General features: G+C 37.7%; 1 protein-coding gene across 1 annotated transcript; it reads left to right on the top strand.

Annotated features, from left to right (window-relative positions):
* The first annotated feature begins 8,073 nt into the window (after positions 1–8,073).
* Positions 8,074–24,995, top strand: LOC113063334 (peroxisome proliferator-activated receptor alpha-like). The gene is made up of 6 exons (XM_026233659.1): positions 8,074–8,275; positions 8,895–9,052; positions 13,590–13,728; positions 14,986–15,185; positions 18,239–18,707; positions 23,684–24,995. Exons 1-6 carry the CDS (start codon positions 8,074–8,076, stop codon positions 23,926–23,928), a joined length of 1,413 nt encoding a protein of 470 aa, XP_026089444.1. The 3' UTR covers positions 23,929–24,995.
* Positions 24,996–25,165: the final 170 nt, after the last annotated feature.

The raw sequence follows: 25,165 nt of genomic DNA, 5'->3' as shown, positions 1-25,165 counted from the left end.
TAACAACTACAGGGCTGTAGGCAGGATGACCTTTCACTGCTGCACAATTTATGGGCACTGGCTGGCAGATCTCCACAGGAGCACCTCTAGACTGGCACTCACAGGAGAGGAATAGCAGCAAGGGCGGGCAGAATGTGACGGCCATGTCACCTTCAAAAAGTTTAGTTTCTTTGGAAACAGGACTTATGCATTCTTATTGTATCAGCATTACCTTGGGGAGTACAGCACCGTTAGTCTTACTAAACTACTTTGTTATGCACATTACAGTAATCCACAGAGGATAAGCGTTTAATATTATTCCCTCGAGAGACCACATCAGTTTTTCAACTTTGGAGTCCTCCAAGCATTTTTTTTATTTTTATGTTTTTTTACTCAACGACGCTATTAAAACTAACAAGCCACTATGCAATAAAAAATAATATCAGTGCTAATGGGTTTTTAATTAATTATAATATACAAAATGACCTAAACATGTTAATGAATGAATAAATACAATAGACAGTGTTTTTTTTATTTGACAACAGACAACAGTGTAGTTACAAATGTAACAACGGAAGAGAACATCAAATTTACACACAATAACGTTGAGTCATTTCAGAATATCCCCAGTAGGTGGCAGCAAATGTGCGTTATTGTCACATTGAATTAATTATTAAAACTACTAAAAGTGAACAGGTAACTAAACACACTTAAGACAACATAGGCCTACGTTATATTAATTATATTAAGCAATATGGCGAGATATTATTCAGGCGTACAAAATATCATCACCTAAATGAGAACTGTTGCTCAGTTGCAGTTACTCGGTGGGCGTGGCTTTCCGTCTAAAAGCCTGCGCCGATTGGCCGAATCTAAAGGTGTGTCAGGAGGTGTGCGCTGTCGCGTCCGGAAAGAGAGAACTCGACTTCTGTCAGAGCGGTTTGACAGCAGTGGTTGCGGTGAATTTTAAATAGGACGTTTGAGGAGTACTACAGCCTCTCTCGCACCACCGAGCTGAGTGTTGGCAGTGTCACAGAGCCCGTGTGTTTTATTCCTGCCAGCATGGCGGCCTGGGATTGGGAGGTAGACGCGCAGCTCTTGTAAACAAAGCGCTTGTGTAACATTATGACCGTGTTTTATCCGGCTTTATGGCCGCAATTACTGTAATCTTAGGCTTTTAACTGGAGCAAAGTAAACATTCACATAAGAACACATGTCTGTGCCATTTTCACAGCGAGAGGCTTATCACATACTCTGTAAAGAATAATACATGCGTGTGCTATAGTTTATCAAGATTTAAACGCTTGCTGCAACCCAAGCGAAACTTTATAGCGTCTGTGGTACACTTACGAACTCGATCGATCTTTAATGCTTGTCGATTCAGTCATTGGCTTGGTTTAGTTTGTTATTAGATTGTTATATAGTGAGATGATAATAACTTTATCAGTTTATATAAAGGCCTGTTTATATATTTATTCCACAGTGTCAACTAACGTTGCATACTAACGTTAATGTCATGTTAACTAACATAATCATGCACACTCGTGTAACAATTGTAATTTCTCTAAATATATATATTTATATATTCTGGTAATAGTTAAACTCAGTTCAAATTTGAATGATTTAGTTTAGAATTCCATTTAGAACCGAACAGAAAAATCTCACACTTAGCCATCGAAAATATTCACTAGTAGTTTGCAAGTTCCCTTGGTTAACCTTTATGAGCATTTCAAGATCACAACATACAAGTACTTTAGATTTATCATTTAATCTAATATTCACAAGTCAAATTTAATGCTTGTTTTTCCATTACAAATGTAAAATATTTTATCATGAATATATCTGTTCCGTGGTAAACTTGACCAGAAAATGTGAGTTTTGGTGATAAGTCGTCTGACCTGTGCAGCTGTGTTATTTTAGTATCATTGGAATACTGTTATAGTTTGTAGTCATTATATGAATATATACAGTGAAGAACATTATGCAGGGCAAGCCTGATGGAGCCTATAAAATACAGTTATTTATGTTATGTATGAATTTTTGTCTCATATTTGTATTTTATGATGTAGTTAAGCAATATTACACAAGTGCTGTTTTATCCAGATACCAGAATGGCAAATGTGATATTGATTTTATACAACATTTAAATAAAAAATAACTTAATACTGTTCTGTATTTTAGACACACTATTGTATGTTTTTGCTAACACAAATATTACCTATTTTAAAGCAATGGCACAACAGTTGTGCTTCTGCAAGCAATAAACAATTTCAATAGTTGGACTTCTCAGATAAACCAATGATTTAATGACCGTTTAATTAAGAAAACTTTTGCTTAATTCCTGAATAAATCAGCTGACTGAACAAATCGAATAAATGACTCAATGACTTATTCATTTAGACATTTACTGCCACCTACTGGCAGTTTAAATTTCTTACTTAGATTATCATTTCAATAAAAAATAACATTTAAAAAACCTGTAAAAAATAAAAAATAAAATCCACATTAATAATAAAAATAATAAAGTGATAGCTCACCCCAAAATGCAAATAAAATGAAAAAGGAAAAATAGAAAAAAGCTTTCTAAAGCTACTTTTTAAAAATATGTATTCATGCTTTTCTTAAATTATCTAAATAATTTATCTATACATTTATTTAAATTATCTTTTGTGGGTAATGTCTCAGCTAAATTTGATGTACGATTAATTAATAACAATATTGTTTAATTAACTAGATACAATTTTAGTTTAATTTTAGTTCATATTTATTAAAAAGTTGTTGTGTTTGTCATTTTAATTAGTTTTTTTTTTAAATGTCTGTATACTATTCAAGTAGTTTTTAAGTAAGAAGTTGTTTATATATCTTGTTTTATTTCAGTTACTGTTTATTTCTGGAAACGAATATGCAGTGGCTCCCTTTTAACATATTTTACTCAAGTTAGGCCTTCTTGCGCACTGTTGAAGAATTCATGAATTAATAATAACGTGCTTAATCTAATATATTCATTTCCTGGACATTGACATTCTCTGCAACGAATCGAGAAACCGGTGGCGTTTAGCACAGCTTTTGTATCCCACATCAGTGACTACAGGGCCACATGGGCTTGTCCATTAGCTCCTGTTACGTAACATGCTAAAAGGGTCACACATATCTTAACGCCCCCTGTCATCTTCCCTGTCCCTGACGTCACTGTGTGGGCTCTGAGAATCTATTTCGAGATGTCAGTTTATAAACAGTTAAATTATATTTATATAATGATGTTCACATTTTACTTTATTCATTTGATGCATCTTAGAAATCTGATTTATAATATAGTGTGTGTATACACTTTTAGACAACTTTGAAAGTAGCTCCGTTAAAATTAAGTAATTTTATAGCCTGGTTCATAATCTTATCTCTGTGGCAAAGTTTTTTACACCCTACTGGCTATGTGAAACACTTTTGATTATCATATATCATCTTTAAGATTAGATTAACGCAGATTTATGGAATGATTGTCATCTTTAATTTGTCATAACACAGACTTTTGGCCATGACTGTATCGGCAGGTTAAATGATGGAGAAACATCTGGCCTTACATGGATGCACCTGCTTCAATTGCCGCCCGCATGTTTGCATTTCATAGTCTGTATGAAGCTGTCTGCCTTGACTTAATGCTGAGCTGTCTCTCTGTAGGCTGAATGTATTAAACAGACAGGATGTTTCCTGGGCGTGTGGATCGAAGACATTCCTGACCTATTGTTGAAATCCTAGTGGTTTTGATTAGAAATGCATCCAACCAGACATTAAGGTTCTCTTATCTGATGCGTGTAGCTCACTGCGGCGTCCGTTTGTTAGTGTTACGCAAGCCAAACTCTTGAACGGAGAGAAGCAGGCATGCAGGGGGTGTGTGTGTGTGTGTGTGTGTGTGTGTTCGGACTTTGGCCCTGAAAGGGGTGCGTGTATTTATTGGCAGCTGGCAGAGCAGAACCATGAATCGTGATCTGGTAAGCACTGATTTCATTCTGCTTTGCTCTGCGCTTAGGTGATGATTTGAAACCGGTTTGTAATTGTTCTGTCTGCTTTAGGCAAAGGCCTCACAGCCATTGTGAAAAGTGAAGTAGTTCTCTTTTGTGCAAGGATATGTTTTAACACAAAGTGTTTTCTTGCTGCTTTGTTGTACACATCTTTATAATCAGTGGCAAATAAGAGTGATTTTAAACTTTCAGTTTTAAAGACGTTTTTATTATTTACATTTTGAAAAACTTTTTAGCATTTTAAGAAAAGTAAATCCCTTACACTTTTTATGCATGCAGGTGTTTAAATTTTGATCATTATTTTCAAAATGGCTTTTAAATCTACTTTTCAAGGTAAAGTTGTTATTATTAATTCATGAACATAATTCTGTTTTTGGAGAGTCGTACCATGTTACATTTTATAACCTTAATAGACTTTGTTAGATTGTCATTTTAAGCGACATGTTGACCTCGACACTCAATCATGAGGGTCTTTAGGGGTCCTTTCTGAATTATCGGCTAATAATAATATCGGTTATTGTCTGCGTTTTTGTACGTTGCATCATTAGACTTTAATTTAGAGACAAAATTATAATTACAAAACAGAAATTCTAAGCAATAATACTTTAATAATAATACCCACAACAATAATTATTGTTGTTCGTAATTAATTAATTAATTAATTAATTAGTAATAAATAATGGCAAATAATTATTTTAAATTATTTTATTTTTATTTGATTTACCTTAATATATAATTTTTTCTTTGTGATATCAGGACAAGTTGTAATTATACCTTTTACCCACCAAAAATATTAAAATGAATTTTAATTCAAAAATTAAAAGCATGCTTAATACAGAAAAGGTGTATTTAAGATGTATTTTGCATTTTTGCAATTTTGCATTTTGTAATATGCATTTTGAGTAATCAGTAGATCCAAAAAAAAAAAAAAAAAAGTCATGTCATAGACCTTTCACCAACAGTGAGCAAATAGACTTGTCTTTATTTTTGCCAAGTAGTCTTGACCCTCATCCAAACTGGAGAGATTTATCCGTCGCACATGCTGCTTGGAAGACGTGCTTTTTATCATGCACCGAATCAATATTTCTTTCAAAAACAAACTCGCACGTGGTCTGTGGTCACAGATTAATCTTTATACTTCAGTTCTGTTGTTTCTATCCGGTGGGTAGAGGTTCTGCTTGGTCATTAGTAGTTGGCTGATGCAGTGGAAATTTCTACACAGATGTGTTTGCTTTACATCTGTTGTCTGATGCAGTGAGTCCAAGGCTGGTTCTGAAGTAATGATGGGGAACACGTGATCAGTATGGCCTGTCTGTAAAACACTACTAAGTTTTTGGGATAGGATGAAGTGTGTTGACATTCATTGTCTTGTTGTGGATCTAGACTTACCCCTAGGACTGCTGGATTGTTACTGCCCGGTCAAACCGGACAGTCGGGAAATATTAAACAGAAAGGAGGGGGTAAATCAGCCCGTATTAGTTTCCCAGTCCTGTCAGCTGTGACCCTCCACAACAGGCCTCCTCCTCTTCAGCACGTAGGCTATGAGCATGTGTGTCCTTCTCTTGCCAGAATGAGAAACACGCAAACCTCGCAAACGTTTGTTATTTTTAGACCATATGCAGATTTATATTGTTTTAAGGATATTTTGATCTTTTTTCTTTACAGCTAAATTTTTGTACAGCTGTCTCATGACTCAGTCTTTTTCTGTTTATTTAATATTTCATTGAGGATTCCTCTTGTGCATTTGTTTTTGGGTTATTGTTCGGCTCTTGTTTTGTAATCTGCGCTCATCAGCGTGTATTACATCTGTTATGAACAAGGATGTGTTGAATCCTATGCATCCGTCGAGATATTTGGGTAGAATTGATTGTAGTGTGGAAGCGTCTGTGTGGTTAATGGCTCAGCCGGTCTCCATGGGACACATTTCCATTTCAGCAGAAACTGGCATTTCTCCTACACTTCGCTTGGCTCTCGCTCACTGTCATGAGGCTCAAGTCATGCGTTTGTGTGCCCATGTGAGTGTCTGGGTTTACACTCAATAAATATAGTACTGTAGCTTCAGCTTATCGCTCTCCGTCTAGCTCCCTGATACACAGTTACTGTAGCCACACAAATGAAGTCCTACTTAAATGCATGGTACATGCGTAATCTCGTTTACTGTCAATGGCTGGCGTCTTACACTGCAAAAAGAAATAAATCAAGCAGTCAATAGCCTTGATTCTACTAAAATAAAATAAAAATACATGAAAATTAAAAAAAGTTCAATTTAAATATTTTAATAATTATGTATATATATTTAAAAAAGAATACAAATATCTTAAATGAAATTAAAAGTACTTTTAAGTAAATAAATTTACTTGAGACAGCTGCATATAAGATATGAAGATGTATCAGATCAGATTACGATGATTCTTTTGCAGTGTAGTAACTAATATGCAGTCATTATGGCAGTCTGTATGTTTCTCCAATAGGAACTCTTGTTGCTTCACTTGTCTGTGCACGCTGTGTCACAAGCCGAATCAAGCGTGAGTCAGAAATGATTGTCGTACAGTTCTGAGAGAGCGGACGGCTGTGTACATACACCAAAGGATCAAGCTCAGCTCAGGTATCAGCTGCAACAGCTGGAGACAAACAGATGTGAACAGCCGGGTAAGTTTTTGCTGTTCTGCTTTGGCCAAATCAACAGAACAGAGAGATCAGGTATAACTTTAGAAAGCTGGACGGCTTCCCCTCGCAGACAGAGCTGGAAACTGAGATTCTCTGCCAGGAGCTGATTTATGACAGGATTCGGCAGAAACATCTTGTCTACCGTCAGTAGTCAATGTTAGTGTAGATTTTTCTCTGCCTTTTAGCACGGGCGATACTGCAACCGAGGGAAAGTGGTTGTCTTTTCTTCTTTTAGATTGGCAGTATTTGTCATTTTTGAAGGGAAAGTGTATTGTTGTTTCCTCCTAAAAACATTGATCTGTTGCAGAAGGGTCTGAATGCAGTCTGGCATTGGTTAGCCTTCTCCATGTGACTGCTGTAAGAAATTAAAGGGTTGAGTAGAATGGCATTTGAACCATTGTCCGCAAGACCCCTTGAGCTGCCATAAAAATTCCCTCAAGAGCGTCTGAATCCATTTGAGTGCTTAATTCTTTTGTAGAGGATTTTTATCTCCGGCTCGCACTCGGAGCGTCCGGCTGTAGTGTGTGAATGTGGATGTTACTGTGATATCAAGCAAATGAAGCACATCAAAATAACTCCCCTGCAACCCCTTGGAACTACGTAGCAGCCGCATAACAACACCACTCATGATTTCTTTGAAACATGTATAAATAGAAACCAGTTTGATTTTACACTGACATATCTTTTACACCTTATCTTTATATCACCATAGAGCACTTGGGCTTTGGTCGGTCTCTGTAAGTTCACATGGCAGGACGAATGAGATCACATTCCTGTGATGAATCAGACCAAAGCCTTTGAAACGTTCACTTCATGTCTAAATAGAACGCTGCCATATCTGTGCCTAGGGTTTCCTTGGCAACCCCCCCCCCCCGGACATGTTACTTATGCCACTTGTTTAGCGTTGCTCTGAAGGGAACTTCATCTAGTCACTGTTTCACAGAGCACAGGCTGCAGTTTGCATACCAAGTAGATATTGAGTCTCCTTTTTTATCCTCACAATCAAACAGTGCTGTTTAAAAATGATACAATTAATAATAAAATAAAAGCTTTTATTTCTTTGTTTATGCATTGAATTTAGAGCATTAGTCTGAAATAAGAATTCTAAAGCTTTACTTATGCAAAAGGGTTTTGATGCCAATGGTATGTTTTGTGTTATTGTAGTAACTTCATTTTAGTGTGCAGTACATAAAAAGTCAATGCAAAACTATGAAAAATTATGAAATAATAATAATAATGTGAATAATGTTTTTTTTTCATGTTCACCTTTAAACCCAGTGTAATCTGTGTATTGTGTCTTGCAGCCTTTTAAAAGATAGGAAACATTTCCTTCACTCGGTTTTCACTTTTCTTGCAATTGTTTGTCTTTGCAGACTGATGATTGATTCAAAGCTTGCCGTGGTCCAGCGCCATGGTAGACATGCCAAGCCTGTACAGTCCCTTGTCCCCGCTGGGGGATCCAATTCTGGACAGCCCTCTGTGTGGAGAGCTCATTGGTGACATGGAGGTGCTGGAGGACATCTCACAGTCCCTCAGTGACGAAACCTTCAACTCCCTTCATGTGCTGGACTACCAGAGCAACAATACAGCAGCAGACAGCTCAACTGGCTTAGGTAGAGCAGACAGACACACACACACACACACACACACACACACAAACCATCCTAACCAATCAACAACAAAAAAAAAACTGTCAATTTAAAGAATTAAACCTTTGCAGTCATCTTATGGTTTAGTATATAAACAAGTTTGTACACACTTGTCAGCTTTAGCTTTAAATTAGTTCTTCAAATGATGTGTATTATTTTATATTAAACAATTTGTAAAAAAAAAATTAGATTTTTTACAAATATTTTTTTTTCATTTGTTAAAAATAAAAATTATGGTCACGCTTTATTTTAAGGTCCAATTCTCACCATTACAAACCATTAACTATGACTTTTGCCTCAATAAACTCCTAATTGGCTGCTTATTAATAGTTAGTAAGATAGCTGTTAAGTTTAGGTATTGGGTAGGATTAGGAATGTAGAGTATGTAGAATATGCTCATACAGAATATGTGCTTTATAATACTAATAAACAGCTAATATGTTAATAACAGGCATGCTAATAAACAACTAGTTTATAGTGAGAATTGGTCTCTATATTAAAGTGTTACCAAAATAATCATTAAAAAAATATGTTGGGTCAGTGTAAATATATACATAGGCCCATGGGTGGGTTTGTCTTGCAGATGTCTTAACACCAGCATCTAGTCCATCCTCAGAAGTGTTTGCGTCCAGCACGGTTCAGGACGGGAACTCTTCTGGTTCTCTGGCCCTCGAGTGCCGCATCTGCACCGACCGGGCCTCTGGTTTCCACTATGGAGTGCACGCCTGCGAAGGGTGCAAGGTAAGCACACACGCAATGCACACAGCACAGTGGAAAATTCTCACACGAGTACCAAGAGTCCGTACCAGAACGCCCTCAACTTTTTCCTGCTTGGCATTAGTGCAGACGCTGTGTTATACTTTCATAACCACAAACCTATCCGGGCCTGAAAACACTTGAGCGCACACACCAGGGTCAACAGAAATCACATGAGTTTCTGCAGTATTTTCATAGCTGCTTTTGCAAAAACCCTGAGAGTTCCCCCAAGGCTTGTTCTCTCTTCGTACATGTGAGGTGAAGCGTGTAGAAGAGCTGTTGCTGCATGCGGTGCATGTCAAATTCATCAGTAGGACTGCACACAACACACCCCAGCTGACATGAGCCCGGGTCACGACCGAAGTTAACTACTGCCAGCCCAGTTATTGGAATGTGACATGTGTTTTTCTCCAGCAAGAGCAGACTTTGACCGTTGGCACCCCTTAGGGTGCAATTAAGCCACAACAATTACAACAACGTTTATTGCTGATGCGGTTTACCACTCTTTCATGTTGTACTTTGGTGAGACCAATTAAAATATGCTTTATACATAATTTGTTTTAGTTAATGGTTATAGTTAAGCTTGTTTCAAAATTAAAGGCTAATTAAAAACGATTTATTTAATTATTTAGAATTTAAAGGAACACTGTCAGAATCGGTGTGGACTGACTTATTTCCTTATTCAGTTCAGGTCACTGGTTTTGAGCTTCATGCGCCTTAGTTAATTATATAGTATGACATTTACACCGTGTCCTGACTAGAAATTGTCACAAAGCAACAGGCACTAAAAGCCATACTTCCATGTAAATGTGGAATATGTGGTCAAACTGCGCATCCCCTCTGCTCAACACAGTATATGAAAGTGCTCAACCTGTTCGGCAGGTCCAACCATGTCAAGGATTTTCAAAAGTATAGGGGGATCAGTGTACAGCCCCTCCCCAAATGGCTTAGCCTGTCGGCCTTTGATGTAAAAAGCCGCCAAACACCTCTTTTTTCCTAGCCACCTTTTGGAAGTCTAACGTCCGTGTGAGTGAGTTAAATGATGGAAAGAATGTGAACAGTAGCGGTGGCTTTCTTAATATATATAAAATATCTATATGATGTTAGTAGTAGTATCTATTTTTTATTTTATTTTTTTACACTGAGGGGCGGTGGTCTACGAAATTTTTCTGGCAAGTCAGTATGCGTGCTGCCACAGTTTTAGTGCTGCCGAGTGAACCAAGTCAGTAAATGAAATGGCTCAGTTTAGCATTTTTTTCTGAAACCAGCAGTACATAGCTTAAGTTTTATGCTTTCAGCTCAACTGGAATTTTTTTTAAGTAATCAGTAATCCAAAGTTCTGTCATGGACACTAGATGGCACAGATGGTCTCAACTCAGTCTGACATAATGACATCATAATTCACATATTGCAGCTGATTGGTTTCTTTTCACATTAGCAGCCAATGAGCTCGCTGCTCAGCATTAAACTACTGGACTACTGCTTGCTGTAGTAGTTGCAGCACACTTAAAAATTCTCCACGTTCCCCAGCTCCACTTCAGCAGCATTTCTTACATGCTCACAGCAGCGTGTCTGTGGATGTACTGGCAGTAGCAAGTCTCCGTACTTACTATTTTGCCAAACACATAAACATTGCCATGTATATTACCATGCTAAACTCAAGTTGTCATGACAGAATTTCAGTTGATTGTGAAGCTTTCAACCATTTAGGAATTTAATGGTCAAAACTTATTAACCCAGCACATTTTGGTCACGTATGCACACCACTTATTAGCTTAACTTTAACTTGTTTCTTTTGGCAATTGTTTTTAAGTGTCAGATTTCATACAAGTAGTTTTTTTTAAAAGATCTTTAAGAATCATAAACTTTTGTAAGTCACAGAGCCTTTTTTCTGCAATAATTCAAAAGCCAAGCTAACCAGAACAACCCTCTACATTGGGAGTAAATCACATGCATATGCGACTAAATCTTCACTCTGGGTGAATGATGTCAAATATTAGCAAATGGCTAATAAATTCTCAGATTTAACTCACCAGTGCGTGAATTGGAGGCTAAGTACAAGTTTAGCACATATATATATTTTCACTCGCCGAACATTGACTGAGTTCTTAAGTGTTTCACACTCCATCAAACGATCTGTGCTGTTTTTCAGTTCATCTGAATCAATGTGCAGTGCGCCTGTATTTGACGTACCGTAAACTCTAGTGTAAAGGAGCATGACTCGCCTTCACCTTTTTCTCACACACACACACTGAGAGAGAGATAGAGAGAGAGAATTCACACGCTACATATAAACGATATTATTTTTCTTTTGGAATTCTTCAGCTTTTAAGAACTGCCGGGTTTTCCTGTAGTGGGTGGAGCTAACGCCCAAACTGCAATGTCATTGGCTGGCGCACACCTGTTAATGTCTCTGTTTTGATTTCAGCAAAGCAGTTTGAGCAAACTCACACAACCTGATTAATATTCATGAATCCAGTAGCTCATTTAATCCTAAGTAGTCCTTAGTGACTTTATATAGTTCTTATTAGTAGAATTCGCATCATTATTGTTATTGTTTTTTTTTTCCCCTATTTTTTATTTTATTTTTTTACAGAAACTGAATAACCAAAAAAGCACCGCCACCAGTCCTGTTAGAATTTTCAATTAAAATGACTAATATGCATCCAAACATGGTTATCAAGTTTATTTCTAATTACTAAAGTTCTATTATTAAATAATACTTCATTATTATAATGCTTGACTGACTGATGTTAAGAGTGTACTTTCAGATATAAAAAAAAACTGTGCCATTTTACATACGTTTATTATATATCAGTCTGGCGAGTAAAATAACTATTTTACTAACCAACGCCAATTTAATTGCCAAGGTGTCTGTAGAGGGTTGTAGAATGATAGTAACTTATGGGTTGGGGAAGAATAAATGAGGCATTTTTAGCATGTAACAATTGTCATGGGGTGAAGAATCACTCGACAAGAGGTGCGTGAATTAAATGCCCCGGAGGGTGGGTTTATTGATAAGTGAAGGGTGCCTGGTGAAGTGTCCTGATCCGCTTCCTACTGGTTGGTGCTTCCCGTGTGCTCTCCGTGCTCTTCGGTGCCAAATCAAGGTGAAAGTGGGTGTCCTGACGTGCTCCAAAGTGTGTAGGCTGTCGGTCACTCGCTGCTTTCTGTGAAGGAAGGAGAGAGGGATTAGACCAGCGTTGCATTCGGTTCTAGACCGATTTTGTCTTATACCTGTTTTCATTGTCAGACACGTGTTCCGCTTTTGCCAGTTAAATAATTTGCCTGGAGGGACACTGAATGTCTGTGCTGTAACCGTGACCCTTACTACACATACCAGGACCAGTCCACAGTGTGCATTCTGATGGAGATGTGTGGGAAGACTCTTCAAAACTCTGAAAGCCCTTTATTCACTGCATCAACATTATTATTTTTGCATTTTTATTTGATTTTATCTCAATGGTAAACCGCAATAATCCCAGTACACCTTTCCCCAAGCATCCCATGCAAGACCTCAGTAACTGATTTTTGACAAAGCATTTAGCATCAAGTTATGCATGATTCTCTTTTGCTTTGAAGACTGTAAGGACATTTCTCTGAAGAACATTGCTCAAAATGCATAATGTCTTTATTATTTATTAAAGCAAAGATAAGTTGTAACACATTTGTGCAAGCTACATTGAGTTTAGCTGTACATCTGTGTTTGTTCAAAGATATGCTGTGTTCTTGAAAAAATAAATGTTGTTATCTTGTGAATCAGCCTTCTTATCAAATGTGCAATAGCATTTGGTTTATCAAGGTCATTTTATTACGGTCTTGTGAGGTTCTGCGCTGTGTTGCAAAGTATGGGCTAAAGTTCTTATACAACCAATTCAGAATGTAAACATAAATATATTACAAAAATAGTGCAAGAACAAGTTGTCGTTCAATTTGGTATCATAAAATTCTGACCAAACAGTTTTAATTCACCCTTCGACAAATTAAAGTCTAAAAAGGTTTTAAAGTCTTAAATATAAAGTTATGGCATTAAATGTTGCATGCACTGCGAATAAAGAAATTAAACTAAATTAAGTTAGTTTATACTTGAACAAATATTAGTCAGTGGGGTATGAAAACTAGTTTCCCCAGTGAATTAAGATATTTAATATTTGTTTTAATTATAAACTAACCTTCCTAAACTTTCGATTTCTCATAAAACTAGACTTCTAACTTTGAGTGGCTTTACTTCTCAAGAAAAAAATTGATCTTGATTTAAGAATCTTTGGACAGTTGCACTGGAAAGCAAGAGTTATGTCCAAATGCTTGTGGGAGCAGAGCTATTCAAGTCTTAAGTTCTTATTTCAATTATTTATTTTTATTGTTATGTTTGGAAAATGAATTAAAAAGTAATAGAGATCTATTGGAAGATTTATTTTCAAACTACAGGGCATTGACATATTGCATTTCATTAAAAAAAATGTCATTTTTTTAGTCATGACAACTTGCATTACATGTTTTTTTTTTCATGAATTTTCCACAGGGGTTCTTCAGGAGAACCATTCGACTCAAACTGGAGTACGACAAGTGCGAACGCAACTGCAAGATCCAGAAAAAGAACCGCAACAAATGTCAATACTGCCGTTTCCGCAAGTGCCTTGCAGTGGGCATGTCCCACAATGGTAAAAGCTTCAGAAAGAACATATCTCTATGACTTAGATTATACAGAATCAGTTTATGGCTTGGTGATTTAAGATCTTTAATTCCTTTATCTGAAATCAAGATGGTGTTGCATTTTATGACAATAATAATTTGTAATTCTTAGTTATTTAGTTCTCAAATTAAAGGTCAGGACAATTAGAGTAGAAACAAAACAGAGTACAACAACAACCTTTACAAACTCTTAGCTTCGACATTATGACTAAGCACAAATCCACACCTTCCAAGTCCTATAAGAAGCAGCATGACCGGAGATGAACCAGGCGACATGGAAGATACACTGTCCCGTTTTCTCACGAGACTTTGACCCAAACTGAGGATAGCTTCTTCTGTTAATGGGCTAATGTCATGAGCCGCTGTTAGCACAATCCCTTCAGAGGCAGATCTGTATCATATCACGCCACACACACACACACACACACACACACACCCCCACCCCCACCCCCAACCCTAATCGTCTGCCCTTTGTCCCGGTACTGATGAAGTGGCAGAAGTGTGTTGACCTAAAGTTCTACTACTGTTTGTGTCTAAACTGGGGCTGACGATTCAATACGTTAATGTACCATGATTAATTATTAAAAAAATTAACGCAACCAAATAAACGCAATCAGTGCCACCTGACCCAAATGTGAGTTTTGGGGATTTTCCTATAATCCAAGCAATTCGAGTGTCGGTCTGCACACAGGCCAGTAGTTAAAAAGTGTTTGTTTTTCACATTATTGTATTTTATCTGCAATATTCAGTTTTTCTCAGACAGATTGACGAATGCAATTGCAACACAGCAGACTGTAGACTTGTAAGTCAGTGATGTGGAAATAAAACAAAATTGTATTAATTCAATTAAGTAACAAATAATTATTTATTTAATGTAACATTTCACATAACATTAATTAGATGCTTTTATCTAAAGCAACACAAAAAACAAACAAAAGCACTTTTTTTAAAAAAAGCCAACGATAATTATAATATACAATGTCAGCTTTATTAGAAAACTAGATTAGGAAAAAAACAAGAGGAGAGGACAATGCAGAAAAAAAATATGTTTGTTTATTTTTGATTCCTTTTTTTTTTAATAAGCCCTAGTATGAACAATTTAAGCATGTATGTGTACAGTATGTGTTTTTGTTTTTATAAAATACATTATCTGTGGCAGCATGCATGAACATGCATTTGGTTTAATTGGTGCTGTGTGTGTGTGTGTGTGTGTGCGTGTCTTATAGCTATCCGTTTTGGGCGGATACCTCAATCTGAAAAGCAGAGGCTGAAAGCAGAGAAGGACGTCAGCGACAAAGAGCAGCACAAGTCCCAGCAGCTGGACACAAAGAGTTTGGCCAGACAGATGCATGACGCCTACCTCAAACACTTCCACATGAACAAAGCCAAAGCACGCGTGTTTCTCACAGGCAAGACCAGCACTCCGGTGAGTAGTGCCTGTTTTAATTTTAGTTTTAGTCTAGTCTTTGTGTGAAACTGTCATTTTAGTTTTTATTAGTTTTAGTCATGTTCATACTCTTTTTAGTCTTGTTTCGTTTTAGTCGACGAAAACTGATAACATTTTGTCTAGTTTTATTCAATGAAAATTGTATTTTAGTCTCTTTTTAGTAATGCTATTCTATTTAACCCAGTAGTACAAGTACCTAGTAGTATAGACAAAACCAAAATTTTCTTTTAGCCAAACCCATTTCAAACAATGCTATTTTATTATATTATTGTTACCCTATAGACTCAAGAATACATCCATTCCAGACACAGAGGACTCTCTGATTTTAATTTACTACATTTATTTTTACCAACCAAACATGTTAGAAATACACATACCTACATTTAAATAAAATAAATAAAAACTATAAATAAAATATAATAAATGTAAAAAAAAAAATTTCTCCCAAAGACAAACCCTGGCTGGCTAGCCGTCGGTCACTTTCTCTGTGTCAAGGCTGATATATACTCGACGTGTCGGCAAGTTCGGTGAGCGCGGAAAAAAACATCATCGCGGTGTTGCCGGAAGTTCGCATTGAGTGCACAAATGAAATAGAATTAGAATTCATTTACATATTAATTATACACTATTTGCTTAAAAATGTCTTGTTTGATGTGAAATACAGCCAATAGTTTAAGATTGTTTTAAGTTTGTACATAAAGAAATTATTAATTCATCAACTCATTCATTACAAGACTTGTACTTGCCATACTGGCAAATGACTTCTCACAGGTGATTCCCTACGGTTTTAGAGGACAGTTACTCCTCGTCACTCCTCTGTCATTTAAAAAAATAGTGCAACGGCGAACTCGAAAAGTATAAAAGCCTCGTCCATTTGAGAAGGTGCGCTCGTGGATGCCAACCACCATTAAACATCAACGAAGAAGAAGGTGCGCTCACAGTCAGCAGAGGCTCGCAAAGCGGAGCCAGGTGAAAGTATAAATCCTGCTTCACTTTGTTTGTTGTCATCTTCTAAATAATGCTGCGAGTGGGACTTGAGGAAGTGATGTCAGTTCTGTCTTCACCTGATGCAGCCACTGAAGTGAGACACAGGAAACAGAAATACTGCAAAAAAAAATAACACGACTAAATGAGACAAAATAATGTTATAACATTGTGTTTCGTCTCGGTCAATGAAAATTAGTAGTTTTTATTTTGTAAACCACATTTATTCTTGTTTTTATTCATCAACAATATTGCATTATAAATTTAACTATAGTCATCGTCACATGACCAGCATTTACGTAAGGGCTGTGTATTGACAATAATCTAGCGATACGATACATATCACGGTACCGGGGTTACGATACGATATGTTGAGATACATTGTGATACTGTAAGTGTTTCTTATTTTAGGAATAGTATACTATATATTTTAAGGAAAGCTGTCATTAAAGGGTCAGTTCATCGAAAAATCTAAATTATGTCATTAATAACTTACCCTCGTGTAGTTCCAAACCCGTGAGATATCCGTTCATCTTTGGAACACAGTTTTAAGATATTTTCGATTTAGTCCGAGAGCTCTCAGTCCCTCTACTGAAGCTGTGTGTAGGGTATACGGTCCATGTCCAGATAGGTAAGAAAAACTTCATCAAAGTAGTCCATGTGACATCAGAGGGTCCGTTAGAATTTAAACTGTGTTCCGAAGATAAACGGAGGTCTCACGGGTTTGGAACGACATGAGAGTGAGTCATTAATTACATAATTAAGATTTTTCGATGAACTAACCCTTTAAGAACACACCACCATATGCAAACCTTAGCAATTAATAAAAAAATTTAACCAGAACACAGTGGGATTTGCATTTGCAGTAATCAGTCCCTGTAACATGCAACTTTATTGAACCACTTTTTGTGCAGTATGAGTAAAGGGGGGGAAATTTAAGTGCTTGCAGGATCCTTTAGTGAAATGTATAATAAATAAATAAATAAAGATTTTATATGCACCACGAACACCGGACCAACTGCACAAAACTTCCTCAAAATGAGAGAAAGCTGCAGCCGCTTTACATTTTTTAGAATATTTAGATCGTGGAAATTAAGTATACAAATATTACATACCTTAAAATCTTAATGAATTTCTTCTTCTTCTTTTTTTTACAAAAAGTGCAAAGTAACGATTAGAAAATAAGAAAAATGCACAACAAACTTGTACGTAGATTTTTCCATCTACAGATTTTTCCCGGACCTTCTTTTCTCTGTAAATTAAGGGTGCACACTAATGTTGAAAAACACTATCACTACTTAGCAATCAGATGTCTGTATGCACAAAGGCACAGATCCCTAAACAAGACCAAATCTGCAGATGAAACTTTTTTTTTGTAGAAGCATGTTTTAAATTTGAACAAGCTCCTCACAACTACACCATGTTATGTACGAGAAGCTGCAAAAGATACAGGCACAAGTGTAATGTACAAAACATGGTGACTAAAATTCTTAAGGAAATATAATGGCCAATATATTGTGTCACCAAAAATTATTGAGGTCATGTACATATATTGTGTGATAAGTCAGTATATTGATTATTACGACAGGCCTAAATGAAAGTATGTTTTGTTATTAGTTTAAGTATTTGCGGGTCGTGTGTGTGTGTGTGTGTGTGTGTGTGTGTGTGTGCACTTATGAATAATGAGCTTTAAAAATAATGATCACAAAATAATGATCATTAAAAAAGCATCATATGACCCCTTTAAAATATATTCATATAGAAATCAGTTCTAAAACATTAAAAATCTTAAATTTCAGAATTTACTGGTTGTATACTAGTGTCAAAAATAATTAATTAATGACTGTATTTTAATGACTCAAAATGAAGTAACTTGGCAAGCTATGGTTTCAAAGTAGCTTCCCCAACACTGAGTTCCCCAACACTGTCAACTGCTAATTAAGAAAACATTAAGCACTAATTGCACAAACTATTCAGCACACTTTAAGTTGCACGGTCTGCACGCGCACCTGTTCTCAGACTGTGCTCTCTCCATCCTTCATTGAAAGCCCTTCGTCATCCACGACATGGACACGCTCCATCACGCAGAGCGGAAACTACTCACCCAGCTGCTGGGCAACGTGGCATCCGGAGACGTCTGCACTCTGCGGGAGAGAGAAGTGGAGGCCCGGATCTTCCTGTTCTGCCAGTACGCCTCAGTGGCGACAGTCACGGAGCTGACGGAGTTCGCCAAGGCTGTGCCTGGCTTCGCCACCTTGGACCTCAACGACCAGGTGACTCTGCTGAAGTACGGCGTGTACGAGGCGCTCTTCGCCCTGCTGGCCTCCTGCATGAACAAAGATGGGCTGTTGGTGGCTCGCGGTGGGGGCTTCATCACCCGAGAATTTCTGAAGAGCCTGCGAAAGCCCTTCAGCGACATGATGGAGCCAAAATTTCAGTTTGCCACCAGGTTCAACGCCCTAGAGCTCGACGACAGCGACCTGGCACTGTTCGTGGCCGCCATCATCTGCTGCGGAGGTGAGATGCAGAGAAGTGAAATGGTGGCTGTCTTGAAAACATTTGGAAAGCATTATCTAAATGAAACGCTACATTAACAGTGACTAGCAGCTTTTGAAAATTGGCTTTACTCAGGAATGAAATACTACACATGAAATTGATACAGTGGGGAAAATATTTATTTGATCCCCTGCTAATTTGAAAGTTTATCCAATTACAAAGAAATGTAATTTTTATGGTAGGTACCATCCAAAAAATCCAGAAAAAGACACATTATTTAAGGTTAGAAATTGATTCACATTTCAGTGAGTGAAATAAGTATCTGATCGCAAAACAAAACATGAATTAGTGCTTGGTGCAGAAACCCTTGTTGGCAATTACAGAGGTCAGAAATTTTTTTTTTGTAGTTGGTGACCAGGTTTGCACACATCTCAGGAGGGATTTTGATCCACTCCTCTTTACAGATCCTCTCTCCTTAAGGTTTCTTGGCTGTCCATTGACAACTCTGAAGTTTCAGCTCCCTCAACAGATTTTCTATAGGATTGAGGTCTGGAGACTGGCTAGGGCCCTCCATGACCTTAATGTGCTTCTTCTTGAGGCACTCTTTTGTTACCTTGGTGGTATGTTTTGGGTCATTGTCATGCTGAAAGTCTCATCCATGACCCCTCTTCAGTGTTCTGGCTGAGTGAAGGAGGTTGCTATCCAAGATTTTACAGTACGTGGCCTGTCCTTTTCCTCCTCAAGTCGTCCTGTAACCTTAGCAGAAAAAAAGTCTCAAAGCATAATGTTTCCACCTCTGGCCTTGACTGTAGGGATGGTGCTCTTGGGATCACAGTCAGCATTTATCTCCCTCCAAACACGGCGAGTCGAGTTAATGCCAGAGAGCTTAATTTTGGTCTCATGTGACCACAGAACTTTCTTCCAAGCCTTCTCTGAATCATTCAGAAATTCTTTGGCAAACTTTAAACAGGCCTGTCCATGTGACTTCTTGAGCAGGGGGACCATTGCGGTGTAGTGTGTTACCAATGTTTTGCTTGGTGACTGTGGTCCCGACTGCCTTAAGATCATTAACAAGCTCCTCCCGTGTAGTTCTGGGCTGATCCTTCACCTTTCTCATGATCATCCTTACCCCATGAGGCAAGATCTTGCACAGAGCTCAGTCGTGGTTTTGCTGTCCCAAGACTCAAACCCCCTAACCCTAAGGTTGTGGGTTCGAGTCTCGGGCCGACAATACCATGACTTAGGTGCCCTTGAGTAAGGCACCGAACCCCCAACTGCGCTCCGGGCGCCTCAACATAAAGAGCTGCCCACTGTGTTCACGTTATGTGTGTGCAATTTGAATGGATTTAAATGCAGAGCACGAATTCTGAGTATGGGTCACCATACTTGGCTGTATGTCACGTCATTTTGTCCTTTTTTTACTTTCATCAAGGCCAATTGATGGTTATTTTGTATTTCTTCCATTTCCGAATAATCGCACCAACAGTTGTCTCCTTCTCACCAGGCTTCTTGCTGATAGTCTTGTAGCCATTCAAGCCTCGTGCAGATCTACATTCTTGTCTCTGATATCCTTTGACAGCTCTTTGGTCTTGTCCATGGTGGTGTGAGAGGTTGGTACAGAAAATAAAGATTGTGTGGACAATTACCTTATAAGCCCAACCGTGCTGACATTAGAAGTAACTTCTTAAAGTGGAAGGACTAATCTGTATTCCACATGGGCACAAAACCAATACGTGGGAGTCAGAATTCCTGCTGGTTGGTTGGGGATCAAATACTTATTTCACTCACTAAAATGCTAATCAAAGTCTTAAAAAGTACAGTGAAAAAAATCTAATTCTATTTTTTGCAATTACTATTATTCTGACACAATATAAATGGGTATTTATACATGATAACTTATATATTTTTATTAGGGGTGTAACGGTTCACAAAATTCATGGTTCGGTTCGATTCGATTCACTGGTGTCACGGTTCGGTACATTTTAGATACAGCAAAAAGAAAAAATTGGCAGATAAATTTCCTTGATTTTTTTAAAAATGTTTTATTTATTAAAACTAACAATGTATGTTGTTTTTTTTTTACATTGAACAATTGAGCTATTCTTTACCCATCTTCTATGGTGTTTTCTTAGCAGCATACTGTATAAAACAAAAACAGCTCCTTATAAAAAAAAAAATGAAAATGTTATATTGTTGTAGTAGTTATGAACAAATACAAAGATGTAACTTTTTATATGGAACTCTGTAACTCTTTATATTGAGTGTGTTTTTACTCAATTGGTTCTCTATAGGGCTTATGTTTTTTGGAACAAAGCAGGAATTACAGTCTGGCTGAAATGGGCTCGTGAAGGAATATCGTAACGGGGCTCAATTATATTAAGCATGTTCTTAAAACCTGCGTTTTCCACTACAGAGTAATGCGCTCGCTCACTCAGTACGCGCTGAAGGCTCGTTGCAAAATGGCTAAAGGGTCTTTCGCACAGGACACGGTATGCGCTGCGCTGGACCCTGGGCTTCAGATACGCTGCACTATGCCAAGAGCAAAGTAGGTGGAGTTTTCAAAACTGCCCATGCATACGTTCTATTTAAAACAGTTCTTCTATCTAATAACGTGCAGGCCTGTTAATTGTATCGTACTGCTCAGGAAATTCCGAAACAGTACAGTACTAGTCCATTTTGATCCAAATATAATTAATTAGTCCAACGAACCGTTCGGTACATAATGCGTACCGGGTACCGAACCGAAAGCCTCGTACCGAACTGTTCAATACGAATACGCGTATCATTACACCCCTAATTTTTATATATATATTATTTATATTAAATGTATTTAGGGTTTCAAAAGTTTGGAGACCCCCTATTTTTTAATGCAAATGGACCATTAGACTACTACAGTAAATACATGCATACAAACATAAATATTTTATTTAACCTTAAATACTGTTGTGCTTTATGAACATCTTACTCAATACTGAAGGAATAGTTCACCCTAAAAATGTAAATTCTTTCTTAAATTACTCACCCACATGTCGTTGCAAACCTGCAAGAACGTTCATCTTCGGAACCCAAATTAAGATAATTTTGATGAAATTTGAAAGCTTTCTTGACCCTTCATAGACAGCAATGGAGTTAAATGTATTAAGGACATTGTTAAATGGGTGGTTGATTGCGATTTAAATTTTTAACGTTAGTTAGTGTGTAATGTTGCTGTTTGCGCATAATATCTGCAATGTTGCAGCACTGAAAGTTCAATGCAAACGGAGATATCGTCTTTTAAAAATCTGGCAGTTTAATGCCTACAAAAACAGCTGGTAAGAGACTACAACAATCTTCTTCCCGGGTCCGTTACATCACAAACCCAGATAAACCTCACCCCCGGGAACAGGCAACAAAGAGGGCGAGGCCATGTTGTGCTGCTTGCTTTAGAGAAGAGGAAGAGAGAACTAGCGGTGCATGTAAAAATCTGTGCATATATGAATCATGATTCACAAGTTTCAAAACCAATGTTCTAAAGCAACGGTTCTCAATCCAGTTCCTCTCATCGCCCTGCTCTGCATCTCTCCCTCTCATTCTCTCTCTCTCTCATTCAGATCATCAGATCAGCTCCAACAAACTCTTCCATTCATACACTTATTTTCACAAAGCAATGAGAAGCATTATACATGGACGTTATACACCCCTTTAAAATAGTCCATGTGATATCCATGTGACAACAAAGAAAGAAGAGAAATTGCTGAATAGTCATTATTCAATAGTCATTAAGTCGCACAAAAATTATTCACTTAGCTTCATAACATTAGGTTTAACCACCGATGTCACATGGACTATTTTAATGATGCCTTACTATCTTTTTGGGCCTTGAACGTCTCAGTTGTGTTGCTGTCTATGGAGAGTCAGAAAGCTCTCGGATTTCATCAAAAATATCTTAATTTGTGATCTGAAGGTGAACAAAGGTCTTACGGGTTTGGGACGACATGAGGGTGAGTAATTAATGACAGAATCTTCATATTTGTGTGAACTATTACTTAAATATCATCTCCTTTGCTGAACTTTTAGTTGGTTAGTTGTGGTTCAGGCTGTTTTTATGTCACCTCTGGAGTCCCACAGCCAGTAACTTTTGAAAGGCATGACATAATAATGGTCAGAGTGAGATGGGGATTTTGTTCTCTTTGAGGGCTAGCGAAAATAACCACAGTTTCCTCTCCCGTCGGTTTCAGCAGCAGCCGAGGAACTGCTGTCGTGCAGCAGGGACCCGAAAGCAGACGCTTCCACAGGCCTCAGCTTCCTGGAGGCTGCTCTGTTTTCTTATAACCTATATACACTAAAGAGACACAGCGTTAGCAGAAACAAAAAATATGTAATTCATGGACACACTGTACAGTGACATCATGATGTTTAATACAAATTTTGACACCATAGCAATTGAACAGGAAAGGTTTTTATCTGAAAATCTGGTATTAATATCACAATGTGACCCTGGACCACAAAACCAGTCATAAATAACCAACAATACATCATATGGGTCAAAATTATTGATGTTTCTTTTATGCCAAAAATCATAAAGATCATGTTCCATGAAGATTTTTGTAAATGTCCTACAGTAAATATATAAAAACTTTGCACTATGCATCACTAAGGCCTTCATTTGGACAACTGTAATGGCGATTTTCTCTCTATTTCTTTTTTTTTTTTTTGCACCCTCAGATTCCAGTTTTTAAAATAGTTGTATCTCAGCCAAATATTTTTCTATCCTAACAAGATACATTTCCATACGTCAATGGAATGCTTATTTATTCAGCTTTCAGATGATGTATAAATCTCAATTTCCAAAAATCTACCCTTATGACTGGTTTTGTGGTCCAGGGTCACAAATGAATAATTGAAGTAAAAATAATGGCATAAATCAGTTGAGTAACGTTAAGTATTTATTAACTATTCTTACATGTCTCTCTCGTGTTTCTTCCTCTTTCTCTCTCTCTCTGGATCTCCTCTGACAGATCGTCCAGGACTGAGCGATGTGTCTCAGATCGAGCGCATCCAGGAGAGCATCATCCACGCCCTGCGGCTCCACCTGTTGTCCAACCACCCCGACGACACCTTACTTTTTCCCAAGCTGCTTCAGAAACTGGCCGACCTTCGGCAGCTGGTAACGGAGCACGCGGAGCTGGTCCAGGAGATCAACAAGACGGAGGACGCTTCACTCCACCCACTCCTGCAGGAGATCTACAGGGACATGTACTGACTTTAAAGCATTGCCATTCTCAGCAAGCACCAAAACACAAGAGCTCCCTCTGCGTGTGGGACAGGAGGTAAAGGATGCTCAGCTCAGAGGGGGAAAGAAGCCCGGTGGAAACATCTCTATGGTGTGCACCTGCTTGGGAATCAAGCACTGCCGGGACATGACAGGGTAAAGCCAGCTCGCTGAGAAATATAGCACTAACCTTAAATAGGGAACAGACCTTTATAAGGTTGATGCCTAATAGTGCAATAGATGCTTTTGTAAATTTGCCAAAAAGTGGATTACAGGCGCAGTAAATATATGCCTTGGCTCACTGTAAACTGGCAGTAGACCATTAAAGTGCCATATTTAGCTTCATAAGCATCTGTTTATAGTGCGAGAGCATAGTTGGCTTGTATTGTTTTAGACAAACGTGGCCACTCTGAGATGATGTGCTGCTGCTGATCTCCTGCTCCATCTGTGTAGTTTGAAGGGGGCGGGGCTTTGGAGATCACGGGGCGTGGCTAACAAAACTTAACTTCCAGAGCGGTTGATGTCACTCTGCACGTTTAAACTCAAGATTTAGGACCTGGAAAATATAGAGTTGACTAGCCTGAATAAGGGGTAATTTTTTATAAAATGGTTTGATGCTAGAATGAAATGTATAGAGAGAGAGCCATATAAATCCAGTTGTTTGTTACCTCATTTGAAACGCTTGTACATTGAACATAATTTGTTAAATCTTTTGTATAAAAATATTATTGTACACTTTATAACACTCCAACTGTAATTTTATTGTACAAATGTGTTATGTGTTCTGACATGGTACCTGATTCAATTAGTAAATTGGTTGTAATTTTTATTTTTTAAGGAAAATTAATTTTCGCATCATTTTAAGATAAATCTACTAGAGTTGACAATCCATGAGACTTGATCAGAAAGTGCTTTGTAGACTGTTTGCAGTTTTTAATGAATAATTTCTTTAGTTGTAGTATTCGGGTGCGTAATTACTGACTGATCTCATCTGGTGTTTGTAATTTGAAATGAAATGTCATGTTAATGAAAAATGTTTGAAAAAAAACTGAAATCAGCGGCGTAGACGTGTTTATTTCTGGCGCCATCTTCTGTGTATTCTGATGTACTGCAAGCGAAAAGTGTAAAACGGAAACGCAGAGCCTGTCCTTCTTGACGCACCGTCGTGACGTCACAGCAGTATCATGGGCGCGTGCTCACTCAAAACAAACAGTTAGGATGTTTTTGA

The sequence above is a fragment of the Carassius auratus genome, chromosome 4, assembly GCF_003368295.1.
Source record: "Carassius auratus strain Wakin chromosome 4, ASM336829v1, whole genome shotgun sequence".
Classification (NCBI taxonomy): domain Eukaryota; kingdom Metazoa; phylum Chordata; class Actinopteri; order Cypriniformes; family Cyprinidae; genus Carassius; species Carassius auratus.
Note: the sequence above shows the minus strand (reverse complement) of the source record. Positions and strands in the feature narration are given on the sequence as shown.

Coding starts and splice junctions, on each gene's coding strand:
- LOC113063334 (XM_026233659.1), top strand. CDS start 8,074: ATGGTAGACATGCCAAGCCTGTACAGTCCCTTGTCCCCGCTGGGGGAT. Junction 9,053..13,589: donor ACGCCTGCGAAGGGTGCAAG/GTAAGCACACAC, acceptor AATTTTCCACAG/GGGTTCTTCAGGAGAACCAT. Junction 15,186..18,238: donor CAGGCAAGACCAGCACTCCG/GTGAGTAGTGCC, acceptor CTTCATTGAAAG/CCCTTCGTCATCCACGACAT.